The sequence below is a fragment of the Carettochelys insculpta genome, chromosome 5, assembly GCF_033958435.1.
Source record: "Carettochelys insculpta isolate YL-2023 chromosome 5, ASM3395843v1, whole genome shotgun sequence".
In the NCBI taxonomy this organism is placed as follows: Eukaryota; Metazoa; Chordata; order Testudines; family Carettochelyidae; genus Carettochelys; species Carettochelys insculpta.
The window spans coordinates 85,484,990-85,511,163 of NC_134141.1; the positions used below are offsets into that span (position 1 = coordinate 85,484,990).

At 41.9% G+C, this 26,174-nt stretch overlaps 2 protein-coding genes across 3 annotated transcripts in view; one reads left to right on the forward strand and one right to left on the reverse strand.

Moving 5' to 3' along the window:
* CERT1 (ceramide transporter 1) overlaps positions 1-23,174 on the reverse strand; it is a 115,964-nt gene extending 92,790 nt beyond the window's left edge. For both annotated transcript variants that reach the window (XM_074995435.1, XM_074995437.1), the window contains exons 1-3: positions 22,708-23,174; positions 16,003-16,137; positions 9,702-9,818 (exon numbers count right to left, since the gene is read on the reverse strand). In XM_074995435.1, coding sequence (XP_074851536.1) covers positions 9,702-9,818; positions 16,003-16,137; positions 22,708-22,803 — 348 coding nt within the window. In that variant the 5' untranslated portion in view covers positions 22,804-23,174. The remainder of the gene's footprint in view (positions 1-9,701; positions 9,819-16,002; positions 16,138-22,707) is intronic.
* A 225-nt stretch (positions 23,175-23,399) lies between these two features.
* The window catches only part of POLK (DNA polymerase kappa), a 95,678-nt gene continuing 92,903 nt past the window's right edge, over positions 23,400-26,174 (forward strand). Inside the window, exon 1 of the mRNA XM_074995438.1 lies at positions 23,400-23,544. The gene's annotated coding sequence lies outside the window, so the exon portion shown is untranslated. The remainder of the gene's footprint in view (positions 23,545-26,174) is intronic.

Below are 26,174 nucleotides of genomic sequence, written 5' to 3' on the forward strand. Positions count from 1 at the left end.
ATGGCCTGACAAAGTCAGACATCACTTCGAGAAAGTTAGAAAATTTCCATATTTAACAGATTGTTTGAGCAATCTGAAATCAGCCCAGTTGAGTACGATACAATCTGATCACATGGTTACATACTATTTTTTCCCCAAGACATTGCTGCACGGCATACAGGGTATTTGCAGAATACGAAGCTTTTTAAATATCTTATTTTAACTCCATCTAGGCATAGCCTGAAGGCCTTAGTTACTGCAAACAATAAAAACTACACATTAAGTACTGAATTGATTCTCATACGATTTTGAGAAATTCCATCATGTAGACCCCTGGTGACTCTCACACGGGTTAGCAGCAGCACTGGGACCAATAGATCAACAATGCTTACCTTTGACACTTGCGCAAAAAGAGTTATGAACAACAGCAACGACCACTGAGATTTAGAAATCATAGTTTATTATATAAGTGTGAGCTTCCAGTTACACAACTGCTTTTCCCCCCCCACTTAACCTGATGCCTTCTGTCCACGGAACAGAGCTCCTCTTCTCATTTCCACCTTCATTATATTTCAAACTACCACCACTTCCAACCTCTCTCAGCCTCTAAGATCACCTATGCCCTCGTTAAATTGTCAGTCTCACTTCTGCTGCTCACACACAGAGGCTGCCTCTACACTATAAGAAAATCAAATTTAAGGCAGTAAGCTCGATATTACCATGTGACTGTCCTCACCGTAAACACCATTAGCTCAATTTAGAGAGCACTAATATTGAGATTACAATATCACAGTTACCTGAAAAGTATAGCATCAAGCTCAAATTCAGAAGTTCAATTAAAGTCTAGTGTGGAAGCGCCACATCTTAAAATCAAATTTGTTAGCCTCCAGAGGTGTCCCATATGTAACCCACAATGCTCTGCACTGCTTCACTCTAGCCACTGCTCTCCAGTTAATTAGGTAACAGCAAGGCCATGAATTTCAAAGCTGGAGCAGCAAGCCTGTGGCTGTGGGCTCATGTTTGTATGACAGTCTAAGAAATGTCCTTCTTTGCTATTAGCGCTATGAGCGCATCTACTCATTTCAGATAGCCCCTACAAGGAGTTCATGGTTCTGTCTTGACACTTGGTATTTTTTTCTATGTTGCTTGGTGCCAGCTGCTGCCTGCCACACCACATAGCAACAAGGCTGTTGGGGGTGGGGGGTGGGGGTTGTCATGCTTGCATAAGACACTGAGAAACTTCTCAGCAGTTTACATTTGTGTGTGAACCCCCTTCCCTTGCCCATAGGCGCCACACAATCTGGGTTCTTCCCCAGGTAGCCCACAACCCAATAAAAGGATTGGCCTGCCATTTGGTGCTGATCATGCTGCCAGGCAGTACCATGCCACAGATTGCATGCATTTAGGGGTCTAAGGGCAGGAAAGATATCTGAGGACTTAGTGCCTCGGGGGGGGGAAGGGAGGGGGAGTCTCCCCTGGTGGCTAAGACACTCAGGGAGGAATATCTCAACTGGCTCCCCACTGAACACGCCCCCCCATACCAAGAGCATGGGAGCACTGGGGCTTGCTGCCACCAGGGAGTCTCCCCAGTGGTTAAGATACGTGGTGAGGACTACTTCAACTGTCCCCCCACTGAACCCCCCCCCATGCCCACAGTGTAGGACCACTGGAGCTTACGGCCACTGGGGGGGAGTCTCCCCCAGTTGCTAAGATAGTTGGGGGGGGCGGGGGAACCAATTCAGCAGCTGCAGACCATGCACCCCCACACATACACCCCACCAAAAATATTCTCGGGAGCTTGCTATCCATTGCAGACACCTGAAAGTTTTGTATTTTGGTTTTAAAAATCTTTTTGCTAATATCTGCTGCTATCTGTCTTCATGCTCTGACCCCCTCAAAAACACTGGGGGAGCATGGACCTAGTTGAGATTCCTGTTTGTGTTATAAGTCCAGTGAATGATGTTTCACTGCCATCACCTGTGTTTGAATTCTGTGTAGTGTAGGAAATAAGGGAAAAAAGAGCATTTTTGACTGACTTATCTATCCTCTTTCTTCTTAGGATGCAGTTCCAGCCCCTGTATTATTTTCAGGGATCCCATGCAGTGATGGGAGGCAGGACACGGTGGATGTTCAGTTGAGAACACAGTTGTTGCACAGGAGCCTTACAGTGCAGTGGAAAGCCAAAGACTCTCCCCATCAGCAACTCTCTTTTCTGAACAGATTTCTTATCTTCTTTCTTCATGCTTTTCAGGTCCCTGTATTATTTTCAATAAAGTCAAAAAATCTTTCTTCCAAGACTTTTCTACTCCTCTTTCTTTAACTCTGGGAATACAGTCAGAATCCCTGTATTATTTTCGGGGATCGGGTGCAAACACTGGGCGGCGGGGTAGAAACATGACACTCAGTGGATGGCCAGTTGAAAAGTCAGCAACAGAAGACAGACATTTTTGTCAACTTTTTTGCCATCTGTGCGGATGCCCTACTTTTCCTTCTTTTCAATAGGAAGAATGGACATTTGCTTAGTACAGGAGGGGACTGAGGAAAATGCAGTGTGGGAAGATGTCGTCAAAGACCAGTGAGCATATGAAGGAACTGTGGGATAGGATCCTACAATGCACTACTGCAACAGTCGATGTTTGCCAACCTGAGTGTGGCAGTAATGAGTCGACTTCAGGAGGCGCATGTGAGAGGTGAGGATGGTCAAATTCAAACTCAAATTCCAGAATTACAAAATATTAGTAAATTCAAATTTATCTCATAGTGTAGATGCAGCCTTATTTTTCAGTCACACCTGCCTGAACAACAGAAGGAAGAACAAAGAACAAAGTTCAAAGTCTTACCTGCTTTGCTCCTCTGCCACACCCACTGAGGATGAAGTTCCAGGACCCAGCCCAGTACAATGTTTGGAGAAATGCGACCAAACTAACAAGGCTTTACTAAATGTGTGTAAATAGCAATTTTCAGATGCTTATAATAGCCAGATTTGGGTAGATTTCTTCTCTCCCTATTATGGCTAAGAATCAGGGCCAGGTCTCAGGATTTGGAAATCAATATGTGCAGCATAGTTATAAGCCAGACTTCGCTTTCGGATACCACTATTTGCATCACATGGATGATCCAGTCAGCCTCTCTTTGCGTGTGCAGGCACAGGCACGCACACACACAGAAACCACCCCCCAAATGGTATTGGTTGGGAACTTGAAACTAGGGAACTCTCCTTGATCAACAGAAAAAGATATTTTCACCACAAACCTCCCTTTAGGTCCCTTCTGAACTGAATGCCAATTTTTAAGCCAATCTGACAATGCATGTGAATTTTAGAAAGGTTTAAAGACTGGAATATGAACAGAACTCCTGTTCCAATTTTAGCTTCCTGACTGAAATATGTATTTAATAAGTGATAAATTGCTAGAAGTGCTTATTTTGCAGAACTTAAATATATTCACTGTGGGGATTACAAGCCCGCAGAGAAATTAATGCATGGAGATAAAGGGCTCTAAGGACCACTGTACCGGCCCTCACTGCCTCCCCAACTCAAGCTACATCACCGCTACGTCTACTCTTACTGGAAATGTCAATGGCTGCTACATAATGTTAGGTACTCCAATTGTGCACCTAAAAATCGATTTTGCAGCCATCGACATTGACATTCTGCAGTGAGGACAGAGGCCAATGGGAGCACTCCTCCTGCTGACATTCTTTAATCCTTGTGGCTCGCAAGGAGTTCTGGGGTTGACATTGACTCTGGAATGCACTGTTTCACGCATAGGCAGAACAGCACCCTAGAAGATTGAACCTAAGCATTCCATCTTCCACAGCCAGCATAGACCAAGCCCAAGCAACAAAAATTGTAAGACTAGCTAGTGGTACTATCATCATCAGGGAGACAAACAGTATCTACATTTTTTTAAATGCAGTATGTAACAGCTATTGTCTAAATAGTGAAGTATTATAAAAATATGAAGGCACAATTACTGCTTATAGTTTAACACTGTTACACTATAATGCAGTTGCAAATACAAATTATGTCCTATTAGGACAAAAAAAGCATTGCTGAAACCAGTAACAGTAATGTTAACTCTAACAGGAAAAATAACCCATTTTCTTCAACGAAATGGTTCCAGCCCTGCAGTTTCATCTATATAGGCCAATTTTGACAACAGAAAATGAAAATTACTATGTCATTGTAACACTCTGAAAACTTCAACATACCTTAAATGTCTCATAAGAGCACAAAAAAGGGAACTTATAAAATGAATCTTTCAAGGAGCGTGGGGGAGGACCAGGTAGGTAATTCATTGTCACACTTTGATCTTGCTGTCTTAATGACAGAAGTATTAACATACTCTTACAATACTGCATTAACAGATAGCTGGAAATACACGTCTCTCTTTCTTGACTTATTTTCTAACACCAAAACTAGCTTATAAGAAGATCTATGTACTTTCACAAAAAAATTTTTTGGTCACACTTATGCCCCTCTCTCAAAAGATTTCAAAAAGCCACAACACAGTAAAGGAATTTTTTTGTTCTTTGATGTAATCAACAGATAACAATTAGTTCTCAGCTCTTCCCTCCCTGCAAACAGGTTCTATGGGTAAGATTACATTTAACTACTTGAAGGATAATTGCTTCTTAAAAGTACACATATTTCTTTGTGACAGAATGGATTATTCTGCCCTTTTAAAATGCTTAAGTGTTGCCAGAGAAACCAGATATGATTTTAAAGAGTCATATCTGCGTATTTTTCTGAAGAAAAGAAAAAAATTTAATTGTCCTTATTGTAGAGGAAGAAATCTGGGAATGTAAGCTGATTCTACTTTTGCTCATACAACCACACTGTTCACTAAGGTCTAAAGGCAGACCTTTAAAGTGATGTGAAAGCAAGGCAGGCTTTTAGATTCCAGATTGAGTTTACAGCAATGACACACACAACTTGCAAATTGAGCTGGGTTTCAAAGTCATGGAGAGAAATGTACAACACTTCAAAACACATCACCTCTATTGACTAAATAGCAAATATGTTATTATAACTATGAATGCACAATTCTGCCATCTTCCAGAGCAGAACTGCAGTTTAAAAGCAGAAGTGGAGGTAAGGGGCCATTTAGAAAAATAAATGCACAATAAATGCAAAAACAACCAAATGTTAGAACACCATCTTTGATTCCTGAAGTTCACAGCTGCCCTAATTAAATTCATTAATCTGGCGGTCCAGAAAGAGCAAGACTCAAACAATAGGATGATCCCCTCATTACTATGCAAGTACATCTTCATGCTAAGCAAGTCTGACATTGTCCTTTGAAGGCAAACCAACAAATAAATTGTACTCATGATGTTTTTGGCTCCTCTGTGATGGATGTGTTCAAATATCATGGTCATGAACAGGTTACACAGGCAGCCCTCAGACTTATGGCACGCTTGGCCCTGAAAATCATGTCTCAAGTTGAAAGGTTCTAATTCAGAACTGGAACCTGCTCCATTCGGGATACAGAAACAAAACTCAAAACAGGGTGTCAATATATAAACCATGTAATTGCCGGTCACAGTAACTTTGATACTAAAGTCAAGGATTGCCTGTATATACATCTCACAGAATGCTTTAAAGGTTTCAACTCTTCCCACTCCAAAAATGTTTGGTTTTGAAATTAGTAATATGTATATTGGGTTTCAGTTTTTGTTGGTGGTTGCTGAGAGAGCTGTCTGGCAGCAACTACTGCATAATGTGGCAGGTACCTGAATTAAAAAGGTATTAAAGTTTTTACTATGACTAAAAATCATTCCCATATTAAATTATTCAATGTGGTATGTAAAGGCAGGTTGAGAAAAGAACTAATGGTTATTAGCATTTAAGGCACGCTAAGAGCAGCTGTATGCGTACTATTTGGCCTTCACATTTAATAAAAATCTCTGGTTGAATTAGTGCCAGGGTCACATCCTTTATTTTTTATTAATTTCAATGCTACAATATAAGAATGCATAAAAAAATTTTGAGGCAGGCAAAGAAGGTATATTAACATTTCTTTTCTTCTCAAATTGCAGGTTAGTTTAAATGACAGGCTTATTAGTAAATATAGTGGTCTCTTGAAACATCTTTAGAACCTAAGTGTGCAATCAACATGTTTAACAAACATTTTAGCAGAAGAGGCATTCCAAGGACAGAGAATTAACCAAATATGTTATATGGAAGCACAACGCAAGCCTTGTTTTGATCAGAATATTTAATTCCTTGTATTATATATTCAACATTTGTATTGAATAATTTGGTGGTGTATTACAGTAACTGATTTGCTCTGACAAATGTTGTATTGACCAGTCTGGTTTTTGCATTTTAAAATACTTTAACTTCTTCTGTGCATGCATGCAAGCATGTGTGCACGCACAAACACGTGTTTGGAATGAGAAAAGTCAAAGGAAGACAATCAAAACAAGCACCAAGTGTGAAGGCTTGTCCCACCTCCCCCAAAACTATCTAAATTTAAAACTCCTAGAAAATTTAGGTTATACGTAGGGTGGATCACCAAAATAATTTCAGATTGAGAACCATGTTGTCTGGTAGTATTATATTAACCAATAAAGTAATAAACAAGCGTGGGTTCAAATACAGACTCCTCCCCAAAATGTGTCTGGGGAAACCTGCAGTGCAGAAATTTCTGCTCAATTTTGTTTTAAGCTCTGCAGTTCAGCTTTAAGTTCTAACCCACTTTTTATCAGAATTTAATGCATCATTGTCAACAGAAAACAGACATGAACAATTCATTTGCTCAGATCTGATCAAAAGTGGCCTACCACACACTTAGTCGATATGAATTGAACATTATATATAATAAATCTTTGGTGCTTCCTAGATTAGAAAAAAATTATACTCTTTTTCCCCTCAATTTTGAGGCTGATGGGGAAAGACAAAAGGTGACTAGGTTTAGGAGCCTAAGAGTCTTCAGGGATGCAATGTAATTGGAGAATTTCTCAAACTGTGGGTTGCAAATCTGTTAAGCATTGCTGGGGCTTAACAGCTTCAACCTTGGACAAAGGGGCTCAGGTTACAACTTCCATACCCTCAAGAACTGGCTTCACCCTCAATCCAGTTTTGCCCCCACTCAGCCCACCTGTGATGGAGGAGGGCTTCGGCTCCAGTCTCCCTGCCCATGGTGGTGTAGTAAATTCTGTCAGAAGTAAGGGGGGTCATGGTCAAATGAAGTTTGAGAAACCCTGCTCTACTGCAACTCCTCAGACTAGACTTTTCCAGGAGAATGTACACAATTCTCTGGACTAGTAGTTAAGAGTCTAGTACTGTAATTCCTAAGCTTTTATATGGAAAAGTGAAAATTCTTTTATACACCCCATCCTCTTCCCATAATCAAGGGTAAGCTTGTATATCATAGCACTGTTCTAGCCCTCCTGCAGAATTTCACTTGTAATCTTACAGCACATGCAGGTAGACAAAATGCTCTCCAGAATTCCATTCTGTTTCAGAACGCAAACAGCAGGAAATCACCGATTAAAGAGAACAAAACTTCCAAAGAAGTTAGAGATGTTGCTACAGCAAACTCTGCTGGCCTGGAATCAAAGGATTAGGAGAGTGTTTAAAAAAAAAAAAAAAACAACTTTTTTTGGGGTTCACATTGTGGTATTGCCAGAGGCTCCAGTTTGTTAGGCACTGCACCAAACCAGAGACAGTGCCCACAATGAAGAGCTCACAGTCTAAAATGAAAAAAGGATAGCAAATGGAACAATACAGTAAATCTTTGAATTACATGGTGGTTGCATTTTTCTGCAACCCTCTCATAACTCAAATTTTCGTGCAAGTCGGGGCAGGAAGGGACCTCCACTGGGTTTGCAGGAGCAGGGAAACTGGTCAGCTCATGGCTGGTTAATTTTCCGGTTCTGCCAGCACAGAGCAGCAGGAACCAGGCTGCCGCTTGGTTCCCAGCTTCCCTCCCCCTCCTTCACCCCCCACTTGGGGGACCTAGGAAACTGACTGGCTCCTGGCTCCCCTCCCCTCGCAGAGCCAGTAAACTGACCAGAGCAGCAGCCTTGGTCAGTTTCCTGGCTTGAGCCAGTGCAGGGGACCTGGGAACTGGGGCAGCCTGGTTTCTGGCTCCCCTCCACTGGCTGGTGCCAGGAAACTGACCAAAACTACTGCCCCGGTCAGCTTCCCCTCTCTGAAAGCAGAGGAGTCAGGCTGCTGCTTGGTTCCCAGCTCCCCACAGTTTGCAGGACCCAGGAAACTGAATGGTCCAGCAGGGCTGGTCAGTTTCCTGGATGCTTCTCCCTGGTCTTCCCCCAGCAGTGCCACTATCAGCCACTGGGGAAAACCAAGGAGAAGGGGCTCTTAAGCTTGCCTACCTTTGGGCAGCAAGGCAGGCTAACAGTTGCAGAGGAGCTTCAAGGTATGCTTAACTCGCATTAAAGTGAGTTACAAGCAACCTGAAACCACTTATTTTGAGGGTTTACTTTATAAGCAAGGTCAAAGTGTAAGCACATATTGTTAGTTCCATTTTTTCCTCATCTATGTCTGAAAAGGACAAACATATAAAATGGTTAACAGAGAATGGGTTTGGTCAATATATATGTTTTTTTTTTTTAAATCACCTGTACTCAGCACCTTGCTGAACTGATCCATTATTAGTTAAGAGCCCTCCTTAGGTACTGCAGAAGAAATGGCACAAAGTGGGCTCCCAAAGTGAAGCCAGGTTTATGCTAAAAGACAAGGTCTAACTAAGGTACACAATTCCAGCTATGAGAATAGCACAGCTAGCATCGGCACACTTTAGATCAAGTTACCACAGCTATCTCCAAAGCAGTGAGTCAAAGGGAGAAACTCCCATCTACTCCCTCAAACTTCTTGTCTCAGTGGAGTATCATAATTGATGAGAACATAAGGGGTCAATTTTACACATCTTTAACTAGGCCCACTAAATCAACCCGCAGGGGATCAATCACCACAGAACAGATTATCCAGTAAATGTAAACAAGGACTGACATGGTTTCAAATTTCACTTTACTATCTCTCACCACCTCCCGAGAGAAAACAGATTTCAGGTTGAAGATGCACATATGCTGCTTAAACTGTACATGATAAAGGAGAAAAACTTATTAGAATTTTAAATCAGAAAAGCATACACTGGTGAAAACACTAATGAAAATTCATAAGGTAAACGCTTAAGTTTACTGAGTGATTTTTTCCCCCCATTTTATCATCACAGCATCAGAGAACATCAGCTATTAGGGCCCTATTAAGCTAGACACTGCACAAATAAAGTACATAACAATTTCAGAACGGGGATTGTCTTTTACTCCATGTATATATGGAGTAATGTTTTCAACACTTTACTTACACTTTAAGTTAGCACTTAAGCAACTTATGTGACATCAAGATCAGAGGGAGAATAGAATGCAAGACGTCAGTCTGAACAATAGCCTTATCAGAAAAAAGGCCGAATATTTTAAATGTCTGAATACACCTATGGTAAAATAAGGTACTAGTTAAAATGCACCCAAGAAAGGTTTACATTTTCACATTTTGCTTTCTTTCTCTCCATTATTTTTCAAATATACTTCTAAAAAGCTCTACCATTTTAAATTATTACATTCAAGAATATCACATATTTTTAAATCCTGTGTACCTTTGTAAGTATTTTAGTGACAGCAGATTCAAATGTATAACTTTGCACAAGCACATATAGTAGTCAACTATTAAAGAAAAAAATCAGAAACCATACCTTGTGTTGTTCTATTGCATCAATCCATTGTTGTCTATGATCAGGATCCTGAGCTCGTAAGTACCAGACACTATCATTCACACTAATGTCAAATCTGCATTCATCAAAATCATGGGGCTGTGGGGGGGAAAAAAGGCAGGGGGACAATGAGAAGCACAGCTGGAATTAGACATAATAAAGATTAGCTATATCATGCATAGAATGCTGAAAGTCTAGGTGTTGTAGACCACACTATTTGCTTTTTAACTGTATAATATTAGCTCTCTTTTATACAGTGGGCCTAAATAACTTAAAATGTATCTAAAATTCTTAAATTAAAAAAGTTAAACCAATAAATTATACCATACACCAACCCATCAGCCAGCAGAAATTTACAGAGTAAGTGACATTGTTTACAGTAAGACTGAAGAAACATTGTACTCTCTGCTACAAGATGCATTTTAAAACACTGAAAAATTCTTAGGATTCTACCCAAGCACAAACCAAACACTCCTTTCCCATCCAAGCATAAAACAAACCTCATAAGCAGACTAAACAAGAAAAACTGATATCCCAAGCTGAGTTTTAATTTCAGAAATTGAGGAGAGGCAGACAGTTCATCAAGTCCACCATGTCTACTGCTACTGATTTTACATGGAAGATAGAACTGCAGTAAACAGCTGTAGGATAAAAGTCATAAGATAGATAATCTATCAAGCATTTGTGTTTGTGTAGAATGATGCAAAAGCAATACTAGTTGGCAGACAAAAGAATGGTCTGACGGATCTCACTGATCCTTCAAAATTTCCAGATAATCAAATGGGTAAAACGTTTTAAAACAATAAACAATGTGATATTAAATATACACTCTCTACACCAATGACAATGAGTTGACAAAAACTTATGTTAATATGTGTCTTAAAACGTTACATACAAATACTCCAAAAAACACAATCATCCTGTCATGGTGTGCCATTAACTATCAATTTTTAACAGTTACACGTACCATATCTTAGTGCAAGGACTAGCTCCTGGTCTCAAATACAGAATCCAAATAAATCAATACAGTCTATGAAATTACATACATTTGAATTTCATATATGAAATGGAAATTGGTCACACAAACTAGGAAAATATCTTGTTTACAAGTGCACAGATTTTTGCATACAGTTTGTTTACATAATTTCAGAGGTTAACTTGAAACGTGACCTGAAACTAAGCATTACAGTGTAGTCGTTAGGCATGGCAGCAAATAGTTTGAAATAAACCATTTTGGAACCATACAGAAAAATCTCAGGGTTCTCTCATTTCTCCCATTTAACAGAGATTTTATCATACTTCAAGTTGACATCTAAGTTCTGTTAGTAATTTAACTTTCTAATAAAAGAAAGTGTGATCACTTTTGGTTAAAATGTTGGTTGAATTTTTTTTTTTAAACCACAGCATTTCAGAAATCAGGAATACTTAGAAGTCACAATACTAAAAAAAAAAAGTCTTAAAGTGCTTCATTTTTAGTCCATTTCTACCTTTCAAACAAAATATTAGAACTCAACAATTCCTATATACAGGGATATAAATCACTGATGTACAGAATAGCTCTGATTAAAATGGATTTTAAAAGAAAATCTTAACCCTGTATTTACTGCTAGTTCAGCATGGAATTCACTGTCTTTAGCAATTTCTTATCTCCCAAGTTTTACTGCCTCACTGTTTACCTTTTCCTTGAGATAATTCATGAGTAAGTTGAATAGAACTGGTCTCAGTACAGACTCCTAGGGGACACCACCAGTTACCCCTTTTCATTCTGAAAAAAGATCATATATTCCTACTGTTGGATTTCCATCTTTTAACCCAGGGGTCAGCAATCCCCAGCACAGGTGCCAAGGGTAGCACTGAGCAGATTTTCATCAGCACTTGATGCTGGAGCTCAGTCCTGACCCTCCTCCCCCATGCAGCCAAGAGCTTGCTCAAAGGCAGGCCAGCTGTGGATTAACAAAAGACCAGCTAATGCTACGAACCACCACCTAAATGATAAAGCTCTGTGTCTTAATTTATTAATGAAGTTGCTGTAAGTAGGACTAATAATGACTTCAAAAAAGTATCACCAGCACTCAGCCTGTAGGCAGAGGTCAAAGAGTCAAATTTTGGCTCTCCACTTCAGAAAGTTTGGTGACCCCTGTTATAACCTGTTACCAATCTGTGAGAGGACCATCCCTCTCACCCTAGAATTGTTTATTATACTCAATAGACTTTGGTGAGGGACCTTACCAAAGGCTTTCTGGAAATCCAAGTACACTATATCCACATGATTTCTCCTTGACCACATGATTGCTAACCATCTCAAATATTATAGTAGATTGTCAAGGCATGATTTCTCTTTACAAAAACCATGTCGACTCCTCACCAACAAATTGTCCATGTGTCTGACAATTTTGTTATAATTTCAACCAGTTTGCCTGGTACCTACTTTCCTTGTAGGTTCCAGGACTAGCTGCTCCAAAAAGCAGTAATTACAGGTGTTAAACTTCTCTGCACCCTGCCCTGAAGTGGAATGTATCTAGTCAATAGAGGAATAGCTGAAATTCATTCACATTCACACACACACACTGCAAGTCTCATTTTATAGCCTCGCTAATCTCAATGCCAGCACACTAGTAAGCTCTATCCCAAATACTAGCATTGCTACGATCTAGAAGAGATGGGCAGAGAGGCCCTTACAACTCTATTATCAGGTCTCACATCTGGTATAGAGACTCAGTAACCATCATATACAACATCACTGTTGCTCTATTGCTGACAGCTAGAATAGAAGTACTGCCATCATTCTGGACAGTTACTTTCTGCACTTAAAAGCTAATTGAAGAAGGAATGCAGCCACTATGATCCAGAAACACTAAAAAATCCTTGATAAGAAAATAAGAAGTTTCCAGTTGAAACTTCAACCGAGGTTTGAGTATGCATGATTACCTAAATAGGAATTTGCCCATAATATACGAGAGCTTGTACCCTTTTCTTTCAAAGAACATGAAAGTAGTTCTTTAAAAACAAAAATTTTATATCTCATTCCAAATATGTCACCTATTAGTATAGCACCCTCTAGCCTCATGCTCAGGCAGTTCCTCCAAAATAAATTCAGAGGAAAGACTGTACACTCCACTTCCTGCATTTTTGTTTTCTGTTAAAAACTCACACACAACCATTGACTGTGCCTAATTTGAGACCTGGAAAGATCACAAGTCACAAAAGATAGGATAAATTTAAAGCCTAATAAAGTTACGTACAAGCAGATACTCCTAATAAAGTCTGACTGCACCAATTCAATATCTCCACCAAACACTTTTTGCTAGGGAGAAGTCAAGTCTTCCATTTTCCACTGATTCAATCGCAGAGCAGACACAAGTAAAGAACAATTTCTGCTAATACAAAGTCTCCTGGCCTTCTTCATTTAACATATGTCTTAACAGTTACTAATGTTTATATAAAAAGTTTGAATATAAACCGCAAATCAACTAGTTCTGTTATCACCATTAAAAGGAAATATGAGGGGCAATGGTAAGATATCCTTTCAGGTAGCTATTTATAGCTGATGCACATTTCAGACTGTTAAATTTCATTTAACATTCAGTTGCATTTTTGATTCTTATTACTGTTTTAAGTGACTGGTGATTGCAACTTAATTGAAAATGTAAATTGTCAGCTCTGCAACCTCAATCTACTTCTTAATGGAAGAGTCCCTTAAGACTCCAAACGTTGTGCTCATCCAGTCCTAAAAAGCCTAAACAAATTTTCATGACATTCACATTTTATACTGAACAAAAATTTACCTACTTAATTATCATCAGGAGCCATATTTTGCTCAAGATCCATGTAATCAATGCTGAATCCACATGAGTGGGAAACCTTAAAATGTTATCAATTATCCAAAATGAGAACCTACCAGTGCACTGCTTGTTCACCTGGCTGATGGGGGCATTTGAAAAGGCTTCTCGCATTCAGTCATATATCTGAACTGTCTCACAAAAAACACCTGTGAAACAAAGTCTAGTTTGGATGCTCATTCACCTTACAAATCCACCCATTCTTCAATAACTCAGGGTTAGAGTCAATTTGCTGACTCACTTCATAATCTGTTGGAAGCACTCCCTCTAGTGCTTTGGTCTAAACAATCATTTCTGAATTTGCTGTGATTCAAAGAATTTTTAACTCTTTGATAATGGCAGAAAGTACATTTCCTTAACATTTGTAAGGTTAACTGAAGAAATAAGTGTTCCTCTTTTAAGGCCTATGCTGACATTCACCACTTTGACTGCCATCAACCGCATGACATGAACAGGATTCAGTTTTGCTGAAGCCCTTTAGAATTCCAAGGCTAAAATAGTGAATACTGTCAATTTTACAGTCCTGATAAGACAAGTCAGCAGGGGCAGTTACTGAAGTTATTTGATGAGATGCACTCCCCTATCAACAAAAATGGAGTAGCACAATTCTTCCCCACTCTTCACTACAATGTTCAAGAGGCTCTGGGAGAGGGCAAAGTGTTGACTTTCCTACCTCCTGGACGGTATGGTAGGTAACTGTATATGGAGAAGGAGAAACAGAGCTTTTTCTACCTTACAGCAGCTGTATGTACCCATCCTGATGTTCAAGTTCAGACACCTATTCGCTAGCAGATACAAAAGATTCCAACTTCACTTTTTGCTGGACCTTGGCTTGAGAACTAATACAAATCCCAATACTACCCATCACAGAAAGTAGATTTCAGGCTGAGATAGATGGGCTTTGCTGCTCAACAAGGCATTTTCCATGCAGCTCTTTCAGGCCACCTCCCTGCCACTAGCGTACTTCATGCCTACCACTGGCTATCACATGTGTCTTTTTGGCTAGTGTCAGGTAAACTTGTTAAAACCTGGCCCTAATTAGTGTCTGACATATATCCAATAAAGAAGTATTTGCACAGCCCTCAGTCGCGCCCCATGTGCTCCTTAGTGGTGCAGAACAAGGTGCCATTTTTAAATGTGCTTTAAGAATAGCATATACATGAAATTTAACAACTATTTTAGATTATGGGTGTTGGTACTAGCAAACATCCAAATGGAAGTGTCATTTTCTTCAATCCACCTTTCAAAATTAGTAGTTCTTATAGTTAATCCAAATACATTCAAATTCCAGCTTTTGTGACAGGGCTATTCATAAGTAGCAAAATTCTCAGCTCACCCTTATGTTATAACTATAAAAATCAAACACACTGGCATGTTAATCAGGGCAACGGGAGATCACTAATTAAGTGCTGAGGTGAATACGCAGCACTTCATTTGGCTAATTCTCCCCCGTGGCAACTTCGAAGTGCCAGCATGCATGTAGTGGCAGGCACTTCAAAGTGCCGCGCTACTTCAAAGTGCCTTTACTCCTCAAAATTTTGAAGCGTCCAGGGCTACGTGAATGTTGGCACTTCAAAGTCTGACACTTTGAAGTTGCTGCAGGGGAGAATTAGCCTAATGAAGTGCTGCATATTCACCGCAGCACTTCATTAGTAATCTCCTATCGTCCTGATTAACATGCCCCCTTCAAAGTTGGGGCAAGTGTAGACCCAGCCATTATGTTTTTTGGGCTTGCAAAAAAAATTAAACATTGCAGCCCCTATCATGTAACTCACTCAAGGGATGAAAGATAGTCAACTCAACCCATCTAACAGTATCACTGAGAAGCAGCTGTCCATTTCATAGCATATTCAACTATATAATACTCCTAAAGCTAAAAAAAAAAATCTTAAGTTTTCAGACTTGATAGAGCGCCTTCATTTTTTAAATTCTATTAGATTCTAACAACACACTGTAGTATCAGAGTTCCTTCTAAGAGTACAGTTAAGTAATGTTACATTTACCACACATTTTTCTCATCTTTTCAGCAGGGGAGAAATACACAGTGGAGTGTTTCAAGTTTTTTAATATTTCTATGTTTACATATATGGACATATATATAGAAAACCCTCGAACCACGTAATTTTGAGTTGTGCATAACTTGCATCTCCCAAGAAAACTGTCTCCAGAACAAACATTAACTTTTATTTTAGAAGATTCTGTTAGGTCAAAGGAATGAAGAAAGTAACCACGAACTCGAGATCATATATTTATTCTTTATTATCTTACATATGCCCGCTTCTCTATTTCACATACATTGTTTTTAAGCAACTGACAAAAGATGACACAGCATCACAAAGTTCATTTTCCATAACCATTTACACCAAGCATTTTGTCTGTAAATAAACATAATACGTAAGGCTCTAGTGAAACATGAAAGACATCAACTTTGAGAAAAGGCTTACCGTAATAACAGCCTTGCTCAGACAAATTGAGCCCCTGCAGCCATACTCAGTTTCATCTTCAGATTTGTAGTAACTTAGAGTATTGTTTTTTAAAACTACCCATCGGTCTTGCCATCCATGAATATAATTGGTCCACTGTAGAGAAGAAATAAAACTCAAAAAGCTGATCAAGGTCTGCATATAGTTAGAATACCAATAAGAAACTACACCTTGTTTGCTTACTAATTTTAATAATTTCATATCTTGAAGGGCAATTTTACAAAATTCTCTCCAAATGATGGACCTGCTATCCCCTCCATCAGAACTCTCACAATTTTCATCAACCACTTGTGTTGCACAGTACCTTGAAGCTAATTTTGCTTCATTAACAATAAGACTGAAAGTATGTCTTGACAGTAGAAGCAGTATCACATCCAACTAAAACTAAGTGCTCATTACAATTAAGTGCATGGATGCCCAAAGAAGTTTAGTGACAAATTAGAAACAACTGGTACAACAGTTAGGTTTTGTCTTCTTTAGGCTTAGAAGTTCATCTGTCACTTTTAAAGTTGTTAAACTTTCCATTAAAGTAGAATAGATGGTGAACTTTAAGAACTGTTTATGCAAGATAATCATTCTGTTTTAAGAGTCTTGCTCTCTTAGATCATATAAAGATTGATTTATGTAAGATGTTCTCCTATTCCCCCTTCAGCAATATAAATACAGACTAAAAATTACAATTTTCACACTATTAACTTTCATTAGCAGCAGATTACCAAGATACCTGTATATCCTAGTTTTAACCACACTTATTCAATGAGGCCACAACAGTTTATAAGCTTACATTCACATATTTACATGACAATGTAAGTCTGTATTTAATATATCAATGGCAAGCTGTAATACATTGTTTATAGTTTCAAACAAAAACATTAAACACCTCAAATAAAAGTTTTATTCTCAATGTATATTCTATGTCTAATATCTATTATTATATTTTGACTTATCTATGTAAACCTTACATAGTTACAGTTGGGGTTGTGAAAGGTTAACTGGTAAACATCACCTTTAATGACTGATGCTTACTGGTTCCAGTTAACCAATTGGGACCAGAGCAGCTCCTCACCGGCTGTGAGCTGCTCCAGTCCCACAGGGCCCACTGAGGACCATGGCTGATCCAGCCATCCCAGATTGAGGAGGGGGGCCCACACAGTGGCGGAACACACTTGCTCCCCATTCATTTGGTTAACTATGGAAACATGATGTTTAATCAGTTAACGAATTAAGCAGGATTTTACATCCTTAGTTACAATCTGTAGGACCCATGTCTGTTACGGGCACACACTTTGGCATTCAAGTTCTCTCTAAAATATTCAGATTAAAAGCAATAACCAGTTGAAAGAGGATATACTACTTAATGAGCAATCGCAAGAAATATCAGAGGGGTAGCAGAGTTAGTCTGTATCTTTAAATACTACAAGACCACCTGTGGCAACTTATAGACTAACAGATATTTTGGAGCATAAGCTTTCATGGGCAAAGACCCACTTTGTCAGATGCCCATGAAAGCTTATGCCCTAAAAGATCTGTTAGTCTATAAGGTGCCACAGGACTTCTAATTATGAGAAAGTGATTACAAAAAATCTTAATTAACGTCAGTAATTTTTTTTCCTTCACTGTTTGCTAGATTATGCCAGTGGTTCTAAAAAGAAAATTCTCACTGAAAAGATGAGGGAGGTGCTGAAAAATGTTTTATACTACTGTCACTACAGCAAAGGAAGAAGAATGGAAAAAGGGAAGAGACTCTTTCCTTCACTAACACAAGTTAAATCAGTGGTAGGCCACCGGTGTCTCACTGAGGTTCTACGTGTAGCCCATGAGACATTTTATCTATCATTGCCCATGCACAAGGTTGTCAGATTCTGCTGGCTTTCATCCACAATTTTTTTTTCCTACCATTCTTGCAAAAGTGACAAACACTTAACAACGGGCACATGAAGTGAGGTTTGTACTGCATATTCTAGGTACACAAGCAGTTAGCAAAACTATCCTATTCCAGGAGGCTTTTGGTCATGTCAATCTTGATGTCCATTGAGATGAAGGAAGACCACTAATGCACTTGCTCTTTAGCCTAAGTTGCCCATCACTGAATTAGATGGTACTTTTGAATATCTTTTATTAATCAGAATCGTGTGCTTATAACATTGATCTATTGCTATAAAAAATGTCGCATATTAAACATTATGTCTTTGGATTAAAGAAAAGAGCTCTGGTAAGGAAAACAATAACTGTTTATATAAGTGAATTTATTTACATGTATCACGGAACTGAAAAGTTTGATATACCTGAAAGTCCTTCCTTGTTTGTACCAACCTTTAAGTAAACACCACCCATGCTGTAAAAAGTGCTCTTGTGGTAGGGTTACCATATTAAAAAGAACAAGAAGTCCTGTGGCACCTTACAGACTAACAGATATTTTGGAGCACAAGCTTTCATGGGCAAAGACCTGCTTCATCTTTGCCCACAAAAGCTTATGCTTCAAAATGTCTGTTAGTCTATAAGGTGCCACAGGACTTCTTGTTCTTGAAGATACAGACTAACACAGCTACCTCTCTGATACATATAAAACAGAGGTCACCACTGAGAGAGCTTGCATCTCTATCAGTATCTACCAACTCATGTTGTATGAATGTACTATACACACATATACGGTAAACCCTTGACTCAACTAACGGGAGAGGAAGGGGTGTCCATTAAGCCGAAAAGTCTGTTAAATCCTAGGGCTTAGTGCCCCCCCCCACAGCCCCCAATATATGCAGATGACTCACTAGACTGGCTGGAGCCACCTCGATGACAGCTGGAGCTGTCACTGTGGTGCCTGGAGCTTCTGCTGCAGCAGCAGAAGTCACCCTGGCTGGAGCTGCTGTGGCCTGGAAGAACTGCCACCTGCTTGCATACTCACCCCACCCCGATGGGAGGAGCACGAGGCAGCTCTGGCAGCAGTGGTCCAGGTGCAACGGAGGTTCCAGCTGCAGCAGCAGGGGCTCCAGTGGGTCACCTTACATACTTTATTCAGGGGCAGGGGGAGTTGGTGAATTTGGTGGACTTTGGGAAGAACAGGGAGGCTGAAAGACATTCATTCATCCCAAAGTCCACTAAATTGGGGCCCATAAAATCAAAGGTTTACTGTATACTGTAATATATATAGTACATTAATACAACATATGTTGGTAGATACTGATACAGATACATGCTCTCTGGGGGGGCGTCCTCTTTTTTGAATGGTCAAATCTGGTAACCCAATTTTCAAGCCATTAAAATTTCTAATCTGTAGGATATTGCCAGGACAAATTTAGGCAAATATATTTTAAAAATCAAAACCCTAAAAATTTAGCTTTTTTCCCCTTACTTGTGGAGTAACGAGGGCTTTACCTTGACTGAGGGAAAAAGGCCTGCAAGTAGATACTCTGCACTAGTGCCTCATATGGACGCACTCTTCTTCTACCCTTAAAGTGCTTGTGTACTGTTTAAGTTCAGCAACTTGGTACAGAATCCAGGTGGCCACAAAAGGGGTTAGAGCAAAACAGGTATTGCAGTTTAATTTCACATGGCAGCTATTTGATATTAACTTCCCCGTGAATTCCCTCTACAGAGAAGAAAAACTCAGGCTTTTCCCTCCTGCAAAAATAACAAATCCTGACCACTTAAGACACTGCAGTGAATGCAAGAAAATGCAACTTTTGATTAATAGCTTGGAATCTTACTTTATTTTTAAAAAGCTTTTTTATGTTTAACTTAACCTACTAAACATGTTATTATGCAATCATTTCAGTTAAAAAACTGTTTTGGCTGTCAGGTATTACTGAAGACATTAACTAGCAGAGAAATTAAAGTTAGACAATCATAATAGCTTTCATCAAATTTACTGCAGAAAGTTCTCATTTAACAATTCAGATTATTTCTCATTACTTGTTTCCACTTGGATGTTAACAGGAAAAGCAACAGTTGTGGTAAGAGCATAAGTGCAGACTGAACGTCTCTAATCGTGCACACTTAGGACCTGAGTGGCACCAGACAAGAGAGTATGCAGACCAGGGGAGGTTATATTGTGTAGCAGCACTACCAACGCCTCCTCTGCTTAGTGAGCTCTGATGACATTTAAGGGTAAATTACAGATAAATAACAGCACAGTACACAGAGCCAGGACTGGTGCCTGGAAACAAACTTTATGGGACTATAGGAAACTTGGCCACACCCCTTGTAAGTGGTCATCCAGCTAAGTAAAATCATGCCAGGTTACGGAGTTTGCCAAACAAACAGAGTTCCACAATAGAGAGGTTCAACCTATACTACAAACATAACTCAAAAAATTGCACATAGTGCATTTATAAGAGATACATGTTTGGGAAACACCTTAGGATTTAACATATGCACATAACCTGCCTCTAAGACCTAGAAAAGAGTTCTTATAAACCATTTCATTTGTCAATATTAAAATGGATGGCATACTAATAGAAATCACACCAGATTTTCTAATTAATGAACTGGATGACCTAACAGGAAGGTAGCACCACAGAAATCTTAGGCAATAAAGCACATTTTTGAACCAAATCATCATGTAAAAACCCCATTGTAACATACTTCCCATTCCCTCCCAAGCATCAGACATGAGATCCTGAAGATCAGTGCCAAGGCCTGCCTCCTCTCCTCCACACTGCTCCTTTCTATAAGCTCAGAAGTACTTTTTAATTGAAGAGTTTAGAGTGTGTCTCCCTCACAAAAACACAGTAACAGACATTTCAGTATTCAGGGCAGTAGCAGGCAAACTTTTTGAGCCCAAGGAAAAGGGAAATTGGGTAGGAAAATGTTATGATAGGCTATGACTATATAGCTGAGTAAGGGCTGTAGGAGGGGGCTCAGAGCAGAGGGCGGGGTACAGGAGGAGGCTCAAGGCAGAGATTGAAGTGGAGGGGTTGGGGTGCAGGCTCTAGCCAAGTACCACTTACTCCAGGCTTCTCCCAGTCAGCAGTGCAAGGCAGACTCCCTCTCTGCCCTTGCCCCATGGCAGTCTGACAGCAGCTCTTGGGTCCAGGGGGAAGGCAGGTGGCCCTACATACCTATAGGCATTGCCCCCGCATCTTCCATTGGCCACAGTTCCCTGTTCCCAGCCAATAAGGGCAGTCTGTCAGTGAGGAAAGTGCAGGCATGAGAAGCCCTCACTCTCCTCTGCCCCCCAGGGACTGCAGGGACATGCCACTTCTGGGGAACAACATATGGCCAGGGCAGTAGGAGCCCGCTTTAGCTCCACTGCGCTGCCAGTCTGGTAATCCCAAATGACAGATTAAAAACCCTCATGGGCTGGACATAGTCCACTGGCCTTAGTTTTCCACCTCCGATCCAGGGCCTGTTCATGAATCAGTATCCCATAACCAGTTCTGCCTTAACCCCCGCTTCGAGCAAAGAGTGAGAGTGATGCAAAAACATTTTTATTGTCTGGACACTTGAATATATATTGAGAAACTACTTTCTACTGCTCTACTTGTTCAATGAAAATCCTTAATTTTTCCAAACATCTTTTAAACCTGGAGATTCTAATCTCATCTCACACACCATAATCTATTTTAAAGCATTTACAGTAATAAAAAGGTAGAAATAGGTTTAATTCCCACCCAGATATATGTAAGCAACATTTAAAGAAAAGCAAGAATTTGTGCCATTTTTGCTCCCCCCACCGCCTTTACCCGGATCTCCTCCTGCAAAGGTATTATTACTCTGCTTTGATGCTGGGACTAAAGGCCATGCCACTCCTCTTTGACGTATCCATATTGATTGGAAGTGATTTATATGGGCACATCACATGCTGCTACTTCATGCAAAGAAGTCTCGGCAAGAAGAAAAAAAAAAGAAAGAAAGAAAAAGGAACCTCTTCCTTTGCAACACCAAGAACTCTCACTCTTCCGCATATAGATTGGGCATGTGGAGTCCAACCCCAGTCACCACAGGTATCCTTACAACCTAGCTAAGATAGGACTGCAAGGCTCCAGACAAAAACCTGATGAATACAGATGCCCTCGGTGACACCACTGACATTTAACATCAGAATTAGTCTAGTTACAAGCCGGCAGTCCCAAAATGTACACTTGGAAAGGGGGAGCCAGGGATAGGGTTCCCAGCAGGGGGATCGAGACAGAGAGAGGGGACAAGGGGGCGCTGACACATGCAGAAGGCCGCCTCCTCACTTAGAAGTGGGAAGAGGCTCTCAGGCAGGATGGATTTTAAGACAGACTCCACAGTCTATCCACAGGCAAGGGGCTCCCCGCTTAGCCTGACTTCAGAGAAGAAGAGCACAGAAAGTGGCGCATAGCTGCTTCCCCGCGGGAAGTGTGGGGAGGCGGAGATCTGAGGGGGCAGCCCTCGCAGCAGAGAGGGCCGGAGGGAACCGCCTCGCGGTGTTTGCGGGCCGTTACAGCCCCGCCCGCGGGCTCGGGTGGCGGGGAGGGAGGAAATATTTGCCTGCGAGTGACTCATTTTCAGGCTCCCCTAGGTCAGGCGGCCGCTGCCCCAGTCAAGCCAGCCCCATGATTCCGTGGGGTGGGGGACGGGGTGCGGGGCCGCCCCTCAGGAGGGTAACCCGCAGTGAGAGGGGCGCACGATCCCCAGCCGCCCGGGAAGGAGGAAGCGCCGCGTCCCCCGGGCAGCGCGAGGAAAGGGGCCGCTGCTGCTCACCTTGCTTAGGACCCCGCAGAGCTCAACAGGCGCCCCGGACTCGGTCTCGGGATCCTCCTCGGAGCCGGAGGAATTCCAGCTCTGGTTGTCCGACATGGAGACGCCACTTGCAGCCACCACCGAGCAGGGAAACAGCGAGCGGCCCCCACCCACAACAGCCTCCTGCCTTGGGGAAAGGAGCGACGGCCAGCGGGGGCTCTACCTGTGCGACACCTCACGGCTCCCGGGGAGGGGGGGGGGCGCCGGCCGCGCCTACCCTCTCTACAGCTGCCGGGGCCGCGGCTCCCCGACTTGGCTCCTCGCCTCTGCCCTCGCTGCAGCGCCGCGGCCCCGACCCACAGCAAAAGCCACAGGGCGGGGATCGAGCGTCTGCTGCCACTCAGAGCGCCACCGCAGCCGCCGCCATCTTACTCCAGGAGCTCGCTCTCCGCCACTATTTACCAATTCCCCCAGCCCCCCATAGGGGGGCGCGCGCTGCTTGCTGGGAATCGTAGTCTGGACGGAGGCGGGGGGGCGGAGCCGGATAGCGCGATGCATCCTGGGAGGCTGAGGATGGGGGAGTGGAACGGCCCCTGTGGAGCACTGCATGATGGGAGTTGTAGTCGCGGGAGGGGGGGCGGGGGGAAGGCTGCCGCCCTTCATTCAAACGTAAAGAACAGCCATTTTAGGTCGGTTATGCGTTTTGTCGGTGTCCTCCCCCGTTCTGTAGCCCGTGTCCGCTCAGGTGCGGCTCCGCTTCGGTGAAAGCAGCAATGGGAAGTCTGCTCTGTGCTCAGACCTGTCACCTGATCTCTCCTCGAGCTTCTCTGGGGCGGGCCGAGCGGTTCTTCTTCCCAGGTAGGGTGAGGAGGGAGGCGATCAGCCCCCGTGAGCTCCTCCCAGCAGCTGTTGAGGCTGTACGCCCCCCGGACCCCCGCGTCCCCTTCTCAGGCGCGGCCCGTAGGGAAAGAGGCGCTGTGTTTCTTCCAGTTACAAACGGTTCCTTTAAGCAGTACTGGGCCGGGGCGGGAGTAATGAGACGAGGAGAAGCGGCGGAGGGGCGAGCAGGGAAGTTAGGTATCGCCGGGTGGGGGCTGCGACGGACGGAGCTGGAAGTGGTGCTTTTCCCAGTCCGCAGGTAACCCCTGCCCGCCTTGCGCAGCGTCCTCTGCCCTCTTTCCTCGGGCTCGCGGGTCACTGGGGAGCTGTTGGGACAGAGGGGAACCAGCGGTAGCCGGATCGCCCGCTGCCCTTCCCCCTGCGCCTCAGGCTGGGAGCGAGAGATGTAGGGGCAGTGGGTGTGGGGAGAGAGGTCATTCACACCCCTGTCCCCGGCGCTCCGCAAAGGAAGCGTGCTGCTCTCTGAGTCGCTAGTGGTTCTGAAGAGCTGTTTGCTGCCGGTATGAGTGGCTGACAGATCGCTGTTCTGGCATGCCGGGGCACGTCTGCACGGCGCGCTAGGCGGTGTCTACGCGAGCACTGCTGTCCTGATAACTTATGTCACTGTGTGAGAAAACACGCACCCCGAGCAACGTAAGTACACTGACAGAAATGCCAGTGTGGGCAGCATTTCGTCCTGGGGAGATGTTCTCATGCTGATCTAATTAAACCGCTCTCAGCTGGGGATGTCGACATGGGAACTTTCTGTCTCATGAGGCTGCCTGAGATGTCTTACAGTGGTGCAGCCGCATCAGTACAGCTGTGTTGCTAAGCTGTCTAGAGTGGGCATGGCCTTAGCCTGGGCTCAGGTTCTGATTTGAACCCAACCCCTGCTGCCCTTCCGTCCACACACAAACATCACCCAGACTCAAGTCTTCTTGGGAAGGAGGGCAGAGCCTAAGTCCTGCTGTGACTTTGATTAAGTCCTGTTACTTTTCAGTATGGAGGCAAGTCCAAGTTGCAGTCCTGAGTCAGACCATAGTGTAGTATGATCCTGTGATGCTTGGTTGCAAGTTTTACAACACATGTGAGTGCTAAAGAAACACCAAGTCCACAATTATAATTGCAACTCACCTGTTAGTCTGTAAGGTGCCACAGGACTTCTTGTAACTTTTGGTATGTCATTTGCTGGTTAATTTTTTCGTGATTTTTTAAGAAACTTTCTCTGACTATGTTACAAATTGTTCATATATTTTCTGTGATTTAGATATAATAAATAATAGTAAGTATATCTGTATACTGTAAACCAAGACTAGTGGACTTCATTTGAGAAAGTATTGTAATACTACATGCAAGTTGAGCCAGGAGGAGAAACTTCAGTTAGCAAATAATTCTTTGTCTTCAAAGTAAACATGGAAATCTTCAAGCCAAACCAATTTTTCTAGGTGAAGCTATAGAGCTTTTTATGGGACCCAGTCACCTGGTTGAATAAAAATCAATTATTTTTTAAATAAAAATAAGATTTTTTTTCTTCCATCATTTTTTATTTTTTTAAATAATCAGAATACTAAACTTCTCATTTAAAAGTAACAATTACTATTTAGTGTTGTCACAGACGTGCTACACATACAATGTCTCAAAAAATGAATTAATGATTTTCGTCTGTCCAGCCTAATTATTAGCTCTGGCTTCTTGAAAGTTCTGGGCTTTCAGTTTCCGTTTCTCAGCAGACTAAAAAGTAACATGAACGAAGACACAAGCTGTATATAATTGTTTTTGTTCTGTGCTTATATGGTGATGGACTTTTGCCAAGCAGGGCAGAAGAGTTAGGTAAGACATTGTATTTGACATAGGTTGCATCTACGCTAGCTCCTTCTTTTCGGAAGTGGCATGGTAACGAGCCACATTGGCAGAGGCTAGTGAGGTGCTCCATGAATATTCAGTGCTTCATTAGCCTAATGCCAGCCACATGTGGTTCAAAAGTACCACTTTAGAATCGCGTGCTGCCTGTGTAGACGGGGGCCTTTCTAAAGGACCCCCAGACTTCGAAAGCCCTTTCTTCCTAAAACCAAATAGGAAGAAGGGCCTTTCGAAGTCTGGATGGTCCTTTCGAAAAGCCCCCATCTACACAGGCAGCATGTGATTCAAAAGAGGCACTTTTGAACTGCGTGTGTCTGGCATTATGCTAATTAATCTTTGCATATTCATGGTAATGCCTCATTAGCATCTGCTGATGTGGCTTGTTACCATGCCCCTTCCGAAAGGAAGGGGCTAGTGTGGATGTAGCCATAGGGAGATAATATATAGGAAAAGATGGGGGCAGCATAGAAAGAAACGAAGGAATGGACTAGAAAGAAAAGGGAGAGACATTATTTAGAATGCTTTTGCCACAGAAAAACAGTTATAGTTTCTGGGTATAAGAGGGATGCTGTCAGGGAATATTTTGAAGAAATTTGTTCCCTGAGTAAAAAAAGGTAAATGTGACAAGTGGAAGCAGTGCAAGAAGAAAATGCAGGGCTTAGTTACAAGAATGAAACATCATAAGGAAAACTGCTTACTAGGAGAAAATGATGGGAATGAATATGTGGATCTAGTGGCATGGATCAACT